Source organism: Rhinolophus ferrumequinum, chromosome 12, assembly GCF_004115265.2.
Source record: "Rhinolophus ferrumequinum isolate MPI-CBG mRhiFer1 chromosome 12, mRhiFer1_v1.p, whole genome shotgun sequence".
NCBI classification, from domain to species: domain Eukaryota; kingdom Metazoa; phylum Chordata; class Mammalia; order Chiroptera; family Rhinolophidae; genus Rhinolophus; species Rhinolophus ferrumequinum.
In genome coordinates this window covers 23,615,270-23,628,786 of record NC_046295.1, presented here as the reverse complement: position 1 = coordinate 23,628,786, position 13,517 = coordinate 23,615,270, and the positions used below count along the sequence as shown (strand labels likewise).

The 13,517-nt window shown below is 37.2% G+C and overlaps 1 protein-coding gene across 5 annotated transcripts in view; it reads right to left on the bottom strand.

The window, feature by feature from the left end:
• Window positions 1-13,517, bottom strand: part of FREM1 (FRAS1 related extracellular matrix 1) — a 168,804-nt gene that overhangs the window by 132,574 nt on the left and 22,713 nt on the right. For all 5 annotated transcript variants that reach the window (XM_033123895.1, XM_033123893.1, XM_033123896.1 and 2 more), the window contains 2 exons: window positions 4,549-5,049; window positions 627-721 (listed from right to left, as the gene is read on the bottom strand). In XM_033123895.1, the coding sequence (XP_032979786.1) occupies window positions 627-721; window positions 4,549-4,782 (329 nt within the window). In that variant the 5' untranslated portion in view covers window positions 4,783-5,049. The remainder of the gene's footprint in view (window positions 1-626; window positions 722-4,548; window positions 5,050-13,517) is intronic.

Here is a 13,517-nt window from a genome sequence, read left to right as displayed (position 1 = left end):
TTGGCCTATTTCAACTTTTTGGCAATTATGAATAATGCTGCAATAAACATCTGCATACAAGTTCTTGCTAAATATAAGTTTTTATTTCTCTTGCATATATATACGTGGAACTGCTGGGTCATATGGTCACTCTGTTTAACTTTAGAATTTTTAATTTTTTTTATTATTTAATATTAATATTTTTTATTATTTAATATGTTTAAAAATAAATGATACTGCACTTCTTATAATTAAGCACCTGATCATCAAAAAGAAGAAATTTACTAAATTTTGGAATACGTACATATTTTCCTCCTTATTCATATTAAGAATTTGTACTTTAGAATTTCCATTTCCCATCATAAGTGGAGGGTTGGATTGAGAGATACCTGTACAAGAACTCTAAAGGGAAACAGAATAGGACTAATAATTTGCCACAGAAAAGCTCCATCCTTATTAGATGATACAAATAAAAATCACTGAAAGCTGGCTACAACTCTTCCCTCACTCATTCAGGTCTCCAGTTTCTACTGATTACTTTCTTGTTTGGAATCTAGTAACTCCCCATGATAATACCTATCCACAGAAAAAGAACTGCACAGGATGGTCATCTGGCAGAGAATGAATGAAGCTCTTATACTGCTTACCTGTAAAGTCTAAGCTTCACTGTGTCTTCATCAAGAATTGGGCAACCGTTGTGAATGTACTTTACTTCATTGGGAAGGAAATGGCAGTCAAAGACCTAGTTCACATGAAGAAATGGATAAATATCTGTGAGAAAATTGGTACAAGAGTTAATTTTTCCAGCAGTAAAGTACTTCCTGAGGAAATCGTGGTCTGTTAACTTTTTGTTTTGTTTCGTGTGTGTGTGTGTGTGTGTGTGTGTGTGTGTGTGTGTTTTAATCACCACCTTGTCTACCCAACTCCATACCAACTCACCATCCTGCTTATACCGTTGTATCTTGGTTTGAGAATATCTAAATTATGAAAATCACAGCAAGCAGATCAAGCTTGTAAATTAAAGAGGGATTATCTCTCTAAATAATCTTTTTACAGTCTATATACATTTAAAAGATGGTTCCATTTATCAAAATATTATTTACCCACACCCTTCGTAACAATTGAGTAAGAAAGGTCTACCTGCATGTATTCATGAAAGGCATGCATCACAAACACGCAAACACACTGTCTGAGTTCTGTATATTCATTTTTCTTCTCCTTTTATTTCTTTCTTTTACAAATAGTGCTTTTATATTCAAAGATGCAGCCGCTGACTATGGACACAATTGTGGTTCATCAGAGCCAAACATGACCCTGAGGTGTTTCTCCTATACTTGTGATATTTTACTATTTATGTAATAACAGAAATGGTTGATACGACAAATAGCAATTTAAAGGCAATTTTCTCTGTTCACATAAAATTATAATTCACTGTATCACCTCACTCAGAACTATGAAGGAAATTGCTAACTCTTATATTTGGGAAACTCTAGTTTTTAAAAGGAATTTCCTCTGCCACCTATACCATGACTCCCATTCTGACTTGGTAGAGTTCTAAGATATACAGCAGGTCCTCAAATAGTGTCGTTTTATTCAACGTCATTTCATTATAACTGAGATGCAGTAGGAACTTAACTCTTGTTTGTATCAATTAGCCTATGGTAAAATTGGTTTAGTTATACATCATTTCACTTAAAGTTGCAGAAGTTATCAACGAAGTTAAGTGAGGACTTACTGTATACCCTGGAGGTATTCACACATCATCACTACTGAGTTCACGGTGTTTAGCCTGTACCTTGTTACAGCTTCAAACATTTACAGACAACATAATAAACAAAAAAAAAAGGAAGATAAAGTGAGAAGACTTTATCACTTATACAAATGATCTTTTTTTCCTGCATCCATCATTGGTTCCTCTTAATTTACAAGAAAGGAAATAAAAGAAAGACCTTTCCCATATTATTGACAAATAGTCATGGTAATAAAGAGACAATCTGCTTTGTTAAAAGAAACATCTGTTTTATGTTTCATAATATGTTTTCCTTTTATAAAAGGCAACAACCATAATTGTCCATAAATTTGCTAACTAAAACAAAGGAGAGCTAAATCCTTTTCTAATTACTGTCTAGCTTTGTTTTTTTCCACTTCAACTGCTTTTCAATTACAATTTATAATTAAATTGTCACACATTCCTAACACATTACTCACTATAATGACAGTAAACTGGTTCAAACTAGAGATATTTTGTTACTGCTGTATTTCCTATTCAAAAAAGCAAGCTCAGCATTAAATTGGGGTGTTTTTCCACCCAGGAAATTTTTTGCTTTGGGACAGGTGTTAAAAATGCTGGGTGTAAAGAAGTTTTGACCTAAAACATGAGGAAAACATAATTCCATCGACCTTATCTAATTGACTATATCAGGAGGGTTGTCTAAACAGAAGGTACTGGTGTGCACCAGCTGAAATCCCTTTCCAAACATCCAATAGGAAAATGAACCTGTTGGTCCTAAGACAAACTCCAGTAATGAAATGAAAACACTAATTGAACAGATGTTAAACAAAACATTTTCCGTACAAATCAAATAAAACTGTTCATTACACAGCAGGGTGTTGTTAATACAGTCATCTTGCTAGAAATGGGTTCACATAAGCCTTGCTTTTAACTTACTAGTAAGCTCTATTAAAGAATAATGTTTAGGCGGTGTGTGTGTGTGTGTGTGTGTGTGTGTGTGTCCATGCACACACACGCACGTTTGGCTATCCTTAATTTCAAAAACTCCATAAGAGATAAATCCCTTGAGAGGGCTGAATCAGCCTGAATTAAAAACAAGCACACACTTCAAAAAAGCAGACTTTACTTGGGATTCCATTTTTGTTGAAAGTATCATAATTTTAAAAAAAAAAAAAAAAAGGAAGATCACCTGGTAGTTTAGGAAACAGCATTTTTGAATATATAGATTTCTTTATGGTACAAAGTTCTAATATTTGACAAAAACGTGATGAAACTCCATATTTTAGTGGATTCCTTTTCCACAGGATAAATTTTAGATGTAAATCACATATCTACTTTAGATAACATGAATCTGTTTGCGATGTCAGATTTACCTCTGGAGATACATATACTGAACATTCAGGACTTGGTTTTTTATTGTTGTCGCTGTTGTTTTAATGACCAATAGCTCACTAGGGGACCTGTTGGGGATATTCAGAGCCCATCTCCCTTCCCTAGCAGTCCAGACTTTCCTAAATCAGCAAGACAGGTTGTTGTTTCTGTTCCATATTACCTTTCTATGTGGATTTTCGCCTTAAAATCAGAGAAAGTTTGCGATGGAGTTAACTTGGAGATCTATCACAACCCTTGATCCTTGTGACCAAATACGTTTTTTCACCTAGTTTCAGTCACTTAGACCTCTTTTTGGTCTCCAGTGAAAATATATAATGGACACAATTTCATTACTCTCAGAAAAAAAAAAATGCTAAATATATTTAGAAGTCATAGATTTTTTGAGATGGGAAGAAAATACACCTTAGAGGCTGGCTTAATATACATCCTCCAAAATTTCTTCCTAAGGAGGGAAAATCTGGTGAATAACAGGGCTTTTGTTTGCTCAGTAGGGTACACATGCTTGGGGCCAGAGTTAACACAGCTGACCATAGGTTGCCCTAGCTTGCCACCAGGAGGAATTTTTCTTCTCTTCTTCCCCCACAAAATATTAAGTATCACTTCTAAATAAATGTTGAATATATATGAAAGGGTACAAATTTATTAGTTGATCAGTCTTTATAAGGTACCCACATATATCCATACAGCCCTGCTTTATCAGGGACCCCAGTCCTCTAGGATTCGGGTCCTATCTTGCTGCTCCCCAAAACTCCGAGGGTTTGCTTTTGACCCCAGTCCCTGTAGTTGAATCTCTGTTGCCTGCAGCTGAGCTTATTCATGTCACCTACTCATTCAGGTCTCCCCTTTTTCCTCGAGTGATAGATGCCAATCAAACACATTTCTGAATGCGAGTTGTATTGGGAGAAAGTGGGGAGATGTTGAAATTACCAAACACTTGTGACCTGGGGCCATTCTTGTATACTAATATTTTTTAGATGCCCATCTAGAGCCTAGAAAATCCTTAAAAGACAGTCTCCTAGGTTTCAACTAAAGCAAAAAAAATTTATGCAGACATTTTTGAAGAACAGTGAATATTGAAAGTGAAGTATCTCCACCTCTCTTTGCCACCTCTCTTCCCTTAATCAAGGGAATGTTTGGGTGATGGTAATAGATGACAATGTCTTCCTGTTTTACTTTTGCTATTCTACGGTCACAAATGTGTTCTAAAATTGTCCTTAAATCCTGATTATCTTATCCAAAGATGACCTGACTAGCAATGGCTAAGATGATGGGAGCTAAGAATAACCCATAAAGACTGACCACATCACACCACGCAAGAGACTGCCCAGCGCTGTCTCTGTTTTGTGTTCTCTCTCTCTCCACACAGATACACACACAAACACACACACACTCACACACTCACATTTATTCACACCACTGAATAGAAAATCTCAGTTATGACCTACCTGTGGAGTGAGTTTCCCAACCCTCTGGGTTATTGGCTCATTCATAACAACTTCCACTTTGCAAGCATCTTTCTCTTTGGGGATGGCGAACTTCAGGTCCTCTCCCAACAAGAAGGCGGAGCTGCCCTTCATCACCCTGACCCCGCGGTTCACGCTGATGAAGGTGGGGCTGGCCCAGTCCAGGAAGAGCAGCAGGATCACGGCTTTCAGCCCACCCCAATTCAGAGAGCTCATGCCGACAGGGGCCAACTCCTTTCCGTCCACCGGTGAAATTCCTTCAACAAAGGAGAGTTTCTGTGCTTCTTCCGGGGGTGTCAGTTCATAGTCCAAGGGGCAGGGCAAAGGGTCCTGACAATGTGCCCCAAGATCTTAACATGCCTCTCTCATTGCAAACTCAGACAAGGAAGCCTTTCAGGCAATCCCGGGGCTTTTAATAAAACTCGCTGATCACTCCTGACAACGCTGGCAAGATTAATGTGCCTCCCAAGTGCTTTTCTAATCCTGCAAGTGGGAGAAGGGGTCAGAGGAAAAATGAGAGAGAGAGACCAAAAGGTTTGCGTGGCTACTCAAAAAATCCCTACCGACAAAGAAATCTTTCAACCAGCCTATCATTTCAGCTAAATTAAAAACAAATAAACTAACTTGACCTCCAGGCCCATCTGAAAGGCAATGCGGTCGTTTCATTACACTGCTTGTAACTCCTGCTTCCGGACTGAACATGCCCCAACTGGGATGTCAGTTGTGTGGTCCAGCAGACGCCAGCCAGCCTCACTGCCCAGCCTCACCGCAGCGTGTGGTTCTGTGTTCGGAGGAGTTATTGAACTCTGCTTCTGTTTCCTCACTTGTTAAATGAGGACGATAACCTGATTTCTAGAAGAGAGCTAATAGAATTATTTGGACGCTGCTTGGAAACATGAGTAATTCTACCCAAATAAGAAATAGGCTTCATAATTTGTCAGATGGACACAATTCTGACTTTGTTGGGGAATGAAGACAACTAAAACATACCTGAGTGGAAATTGGATAAAATATATTTTCTTCTACATGAACATTTGGGTTTTTGTTTATGTGTAAACGGGACTAGGAATCGAATAATATAGCTCCAACATACATAGCTAATGAAACACTAAATGTGTGTGCATATTTGCATTATTTACAACACTAATTACATTATAATGGAGTGAATTTGCACAAATTTCTACATTAACCACTTAGAATTTCAAGATTATTTCTCTGTATTCTATGAGAACAGAAATGATTTTATCAAAAGTAAAATGTATTAAAATATATCCTTAAAATCAGGGTAAGATTAAGTGAACCAATGGTGGTTTATTATGCCCATAGAAAAGCTTCACAGCTTAATGATTTTAATAAATGCCTGTATACGTATAGCCAATAGACATTGAAATAAATGTTTGACAGAATTGTGTAGACGAAAATGTCTTTATTACCTACATCTAGAACATTAAAGGAAGACTCATTCTCTTGTCACTATTTAAACCCTTTTACTTTTGAGGTAGTGTATGACATGTGTCACCTGACACCTGAAGGGGTGTATGCTTTACAGAGCAGCCTGGGTTTTATTTTATGTTGTCATTCCCAAAATAAAACAATTCACACATTTCCACTGACCATTCTGTCCATACACAGGATGAATTATGTTGGCTTATTTGGACAAGAATGTAAATCTGGTTGCTGAACTTTCTCGACAAAATCAAACCTTGTTTCCATTCACATTTGGCATCTCAAACCACTCAAAGAATCCTAGCACATTCAGAGAGGAAAGGCCACAGGGTAGGAAGGTGTCTCCCAAAACTGAGAAATAAGGGGGAAAACTTTGTTTTCTGAGATTTAAACAAATTAAGTCAACATGTAAAGGCCGCATGGACTTTATACTCTTATGCATTCCTTTTATCTCACTCTTATCTCATTTCTGTACAGCTTCTTCTCAGACTCTGACTTTTTAATGTGGGGGAACATAGGGTCCAGTCCTTGGACTTGTTCTTTTGTCTACCCTCACTTCCTAGTGATCTCATTACTTGGCTCTACATATCACTTACATGCTAATGAGACCCAAAATTAGATCTCCAAACTCCTCCCTTAACTTTAGATTTGTATATGCAACTGTCCCTTTGACATCTCCATGGGGTGTGTCATAGGCGTCTTGTACTTGTACCCTAATTTGGGCTCTTCATATTCCCTTCCTCAGTTTTCCCTATCTGTTAACGGCAACTCCAACTTTCAATTGTTCTCCTCTTTTGTTTCACACTCTACATCTAAACGAACAAAAAATCCTGTTTGTGCATTGCAGTGGACAGACCTCCAATAATTCCAGCTTCCTATTATCCAGAAGTTCCCTGCCCTGGAGTGAAAACAGAACATATGACACTTCCAACCAAAAAAATAAGGCAAAGGTGATGGGATGTCATTCCCATGGACTGAATTTGCACAAATGTATTCTTTGTTTCTACTTTAAGCATTTAGAATTTCAAGATTATTTCCCTGTGTTCTATAAGAACAGAAATGATTTTATCCAAAATAAAATGTATTGAAATACATTCTTAAATTCAGCGTATGATTAGGTGAACCAATGGTGATTTATTATCCCCATAGAAAGGCTTTACATTTTAATGACTTCAATAAATTTCTGTACACAACCAATGGATACTGAAATAAATACACACGCACACACACGCACACACATGACTCTCTCTTAGCAGGCTGGAGCTAAAGTTTCTCCTGCTGAACTTGAAAAAGGAAGCCTCCAAGGGTTTTACTGTCCCAAGGAAATAAATTCCGCCAACAATCTGAATCAGCTTAAGAGAAGATTCTTCCTAAATCAAGCCTCCAGAGAAGAGTGGAGCTCAGTTGACTCCTTACCTGAAGTCTGGTGACAACCTAAATCAGACAACCCAGGTAAGCCATGACTGGACTCCTGACCAATGGAAACTATGAGATAATAAATTTGTGTTGCCATAAGCCACTGGGTTTGTAGCAATTTGTTTACACAGCAATATAAACTGAATGCATTCTTCCTCCAAAACATATCCAGAATCCAACTACTTCTCTCTACTTCCATTGTTATCAACCTGGACCAACCCATCACCACTCTGCTGGATAATTGAAATGGCCATCACAATGACACACAGGAACCATGTGATCTTTTCCTCCCTTACCTCTCTCATCTCATGTCCTGTTTGTCTTCCCTTTGTTCACTCTGCTCCAGCCACACTAGCATCTTTGCTTTCTTCAGACAAATCAAGACCAACCCTTCCCATTCTCTCCTTGCTCCTGAACCTTCCCACTGTTGTTCCCTTTGGCACAAACATTCTTCCTTCAGATATCCTTCTTTCCACCTCACCAACTTTCAAGTTTTCCATCAAATGTCACACTTGCAGTGTGGCCACGGCTAACTGCCCCATGAAAATATGAGACTCTCCTCCCCAGTACATCTTTTTCTGCTTTGTTTGAAACTTTAGCCCTTAGAATCATCTAAACATACATTTGCTTATTTATGTTGTTCATTGCCATCTGCCTCAGGAAGGTGAAAAATTTCTGTCTGTTATTCACAGATGTACCTTTATGATTCCCTCAAACCTGTTGTCCAGATTGAGATGCTGTCTTGCACATGAGAAACACAGCCGACAGACCTGCGAGCTAGAAGGAACCTGGGTGTCTGGGGCATTTGCAAAGCAGAGTCGCCATATTGGCCCATTCTCCCAGAATTCTACATGGTGAGGGATGTAAACTTCTTTCCTATTTAACCCACTGTTATTTTGGGTTTATTTTGTTACTCCTGATTGAACTCTACACTTTTAATAATCAATTTATTATTCTTCAAGCTTTTCTATTAATTTAGTTTAGTCACTATTTAGCTAAAGACTGTAACATTTTATCTTACAGCATATGAGGCAATAATTCATTCCCTCTATGATAGTAAGCCCTTACTCAGGAGATAAGGGACAGGACCAAGATTATAATGTTCACTACCAGGAAGAGACAAGAGATAAAAAGAAGAAAATCTATTTCTGTGGCTCCCTGGGCCACACTGGTGTGCAAAAAGCAGACCTGAATACTGAAGATCCATATTCTAATCTTGATTCTTACGAACATCAGTTTCCTCTTTGAAAAATAAGGCCATTCATTCTCCCTCTTCCAGTTTCCCCTTGAGACCAAATGAAATATCCATGTGGAACTATTTTCTTAATTATAAAGCTCCATACAGATGTAATATTATTATTACAAAATATATCAAAGGAATGAGAGTAAAGCTCGTCTCAAGAAAAATAGAATGTCAGGACTTAGAGCTTAGTGAGGGCAGAAAAATTAGGTTCAGTAAAAGTCAAAAAGAGTATGCTTTATTTACATTCTAAATTTATTATTTTTTTCCCTCATAGCCTTAAGATAGGATGTAGTAGTGAAAACCGAATTCTAATATTTCAGAAACAACCTGAAGCTACACATTTGGGAAAAAGAAAACAAGAGTACAATTTCCAAATTCAAAATCAAACAAAACTCATTTTTCAGTCAACTGGGCTACAAAATTAGGGGCAACCAAGATCAAAAAAATAATATGCTTTATTTGTTTTTTTTTAATATTCTAATTTTGCTCTTGTATTTTTCTCTTAATGATGGGAAACACTAAGTATGTGGAGAGTCCATGTAAAATACTGCTCTGATTTTTTACTTGAAGAAGGTGCCAGGAGGAGGGAAAGAGAAAAAGATCCAGATAAACAGAGAAGGAGAGGGCAAAACACAAACTACAACAACAACAACAAAAACCACACAGAGAACAAAAGCAAAGGAAAACAGAACACTGTGTCAAACAAGATTTCACAGGTTATGATGGCTCTTTTATGTCCTGCAAAATAAAACGGTAGTAATCGCCTTGTCTCTGATATAAAATTATGATGTCCAGAGGCAGCCAACATTTATTTGACAATACCCTAATGGGAAACCTAGCGTATCTTGAGAATTCCATCTCCTTGATCTCAACATAGGGCCAAGTCAGACCCTCAGAATCCTTCTGTCCACAGATTGTTCTCTAACTGCTGATGTGGACATCTACAGAGTCAGCAGAATCAGTGAGGGTATTTGGAAGTGGAAGTAGAAAGGTAGCTAGATTATCAAGAGAGATTATAAACTGACTTTAGCCACATGGGTCTGAATTTGATTCTACAATAGAAACAAATCCTGTCTCTGCTTGCTTGTGTGGGTCAGCTGCTTCTCAGCATTTCAAAAACCTCATGTCATCACTGCAAATCAGTTTTGTTAGTACAGACCATTTCCCACCACTGCCTTTCTTCAAGGAGAAATCATGTATTCTAAGTATACCTGTCCAACCCAATAACAATGTGTGAAAAGATGTTCTAAAAAGTGGAAAACTACCCTGCTTCAAGTTCTTCCTTATAAAAATTCAAAAAGATTTCTTTAACCAAACTTTCTTTCTTGGTAAATATCTTGAACAGAAGGAAATAATTCCGTAACATTTCATTTGGTGGAGGGGAAATCTGAGCTGGTATTTATTGCATAATTACACATTTAACTTAACTGTGGGAGCATGTATTCTGTGTGTTGACACAAGCATGATACTCCTGTTACTTATCTGATAATCTGTGCACAACAAGAAAAAAATGGACCACAGCTGTATTCCCAGGCTCTCTCCACAATGGAAACTCTTGCTGGTCAATATTGATGATGTGCCCTGATGAGTATCATATTACTATTTTTTCCTCTTTGGAATTTGCAATGGTGGCTACTACACAACACAAGGGAATTGCCTTCCTCCTCCAGTGCCCAGCACAGATATCAAGATATCAAAAATTGATTATAGTTTTTTATTCACTTGCTTTGCTGTCTGCAGAACTCCTATGTAGCCAGATATTCTATTCCTCAGAGCTCCAGATAGTTACTACCTATCAACTGAAGATGACAATGGAATTACTTCCTGACTCACAGCTTTAGCTCTTGCAAGTACCCTGAAGTCATTAGGAAAGAAAATAAACTAACAGAGAAGTAGCATTTCAAGTAAAAAATAACCTACTCACGACTCAACCCATTCCTACCCACCCAAACACAGAGAGATTTTGATATCCTTGACTAGAATGGTGAAGAAAGCCAGAGATTTTCTGACTTCCACTCCACATTAAAATCTTCCAAATGCCAGTCAGAATGAATTTAGAAGCCATCCTGAAATTTTTATGATGAATTTCTTAAATTATCATAATTTTCACCCAAACTATTTTCCAAGTAATTCATATAATTCCAATGTAAAGTTCTCAATCATATACTACTAGTAGCTGAATGGAATTATCCACAGGACAACTGAATTGCACTCAAATCAGATGTGATATAAATTGATTAGCCCAGGAGCAAGGAACTGGAAATCAAGAGAACTGTACCTGCAGGGAACTAGCTTTCTAAACTTGGATAAAGTGGTTGTCTTCTTTGTGTTTTAGTTGAAGAAATTAAGATTTAGATAGACTTTACCAAGGACTTCAGATCCACTGCCTCCTGCAACCTTCCCAATGAGAGAGAGAGAGAGAGAGAGAGAGAGAGAGAGAGAGAGAGAGAGAGAGAGAGAAAGAGAGAGAGAGAGAGAGAGAGAGAGAGATCTAGTTGCTCCTTGTTTATAGGCAACAAGGAGTAGTCAACATTCTAAGACTTGCCAAGGTCATAGCCAGAAGCAATAGAGCCTGAAGAAGCAGGCCTTTGACATCCTGGCTCTTTCCTCCTCTATCCTGACATTCTCATTCTATTCCCTCCAACAGAGAGTGGTTGAGCCACACTACACAAAAAAGTGCTGGGAAGACACAGACAAAAAGCAGGTTCTTCTCTTTCAAGAAGTTCATAATCTCTTATGGAGCTTTAATTGTTCAGTGACCCCACATGTGTAGAAAATCCTTCACAATCTTGCCCTACACAGGATTTCCAGAGTGAGTTCTCTCAGAAAAGGAGAACAGAGTGGTGAAGAAGAAAGAAATATCTTGTGACTTCTAAGAATTTTTTCTTTAACAAATAATTTTTAGTATCGTGCTTTTATGATTTCTTGGTAACTAGTCCTTTTTACTTACTATATACAGGTACTGGGCTATATTCTTTATATGCATGTTTTCTGCTATTTCAGCAACCCTGCAAAGTAGTTTCTATTATTATCCTGATTTTATAAATAAACAGTGACTTAGAGAAGTGACATGATAATCATAATGAAAACTAACATTTATTAAGTGCTAGGCATTGATCAGAGTACTTTACATATATTATCTTGTTTAAGTCCTACGATGGTTTTAGGAGGTTGACAGCAATTTCACAGAATTTGAAAAATGAGGCACAAAGAGGTTAAGCAACGTGCTACCATTTTGCCCAATGCCAGGACCTGTGCATTTAACCACCCTATTATACTGCTTCTCATTACAACAAAATCTTATACCTTTGCCATTGCTTCCCTACCCCTGGGGTCTTTTTCTTACAGTATGTAAAAGCTTAACAACTTCCTTTATGGGTCCAGACAGCAACTGATGACTGTTGCAGGAGGTAACGTTTTCACTGGAGGCAATGTTCCCTTCAAGGAAGTAGCTGTTACTTTAAGAGCATATAGTTAACGTAGATCTCCGGTCTACCAGCATCTCTTAGGGTTCCAACTCCTCACACTCCGGGCAAGTAGAAAGGCCTCACGGCAAACAGACTACGTCAAAATTACAGTCTATGAAGTTAATAAAATAGGTGTTGATTCTGTTTATAACGCTCTGCTTCCTCCACTCGGCAATTTTTTCTAATATGCAATCTAAATCACAGAATGTACGGTTTAGGAGAAAGTTTAGAATTCAACTAACGTTCATTTTCTTTATGCATTAATTTGCTTTTTCCGGAAATAATTTCCATTTAGTGTATAAAATAAATGTACGCTCATTACTACCTAAAGAATTAAAATATAGAAACATAAAGGAAAAAAAAGCACTTTCCCAATATTCAAAGAAAACACACTTAGGTTTTCATAGGTATGTACATATACACATATACAGATTCTAAACTTAATTAGAACCATCCTATAAAAGAATTGTGTGCCATTCTTTTATATTAACATAACATTGTATTCTAAGTATTTTCCTGTTATTAAATATTCCCTGTGATCTCACTTTCACTTGTGTGCTATATCCACTACATGATTATACTATGATTTCTAGTCAATCCATTGTTACATTGAAGTAGTTACTATGTCAATAGATTGTGATGAAAAATCCTTAATTATAATTAGTGTATTTCTCTAGTTCCTTCTTTTTGATAGTTTTGTAAAAATGGGATTATAAAATCAAAGGCTATAAACTTATTTTGAGGGTCTTGATATGCATGCTCACTGATAATACAAATTTATACCCTTACCAGTCTTGCTCACCGCTAACATTTAATATCATCCCCTTTAATCTTTACTCATTTCCCAAGTAAAATGTACCCTGCTACTATTTTAACTTGCATTTCTGTGCTTTCTCGAGATTTAGCTTTTTTTTTTTTAATGTCCATTAACCATTTGTATTTTCTCTTCTATAAGCCCCTTCATTTTACAGAAGAAAGAAAGTCCCATGGCAGTGAAATGACTTTACCAATGTTCAAATAACTTTCTAACTTGCCCAGGGTGGCATATCAGCAAACAGAAACTTAGATAACTTTCTGGTCCCCTGGACAGAAATCAAGTATATTCAGTCAGCCAATCCCCAAACACCCATCCAACTCTGGGTCTTCTCACCCCAAATAAGGTTGACTCTGTGGCCCCAACCAATCAGATATTTTTTATTGCCATCTTCATTGTTCTTTATTTCTTTTCCTATTAAAAAAAGGCTCGCCATCCACCCCATTTTGCAGTTCTCCAAAAGGAGACTGTCCAGTTCATGAAATGTTAAATAAAGTTTGTTTGCATCACCTAAATTGTCTTCTCCGATCATTTTTTAACACCAAGATTATGTAGCTATCTGGAA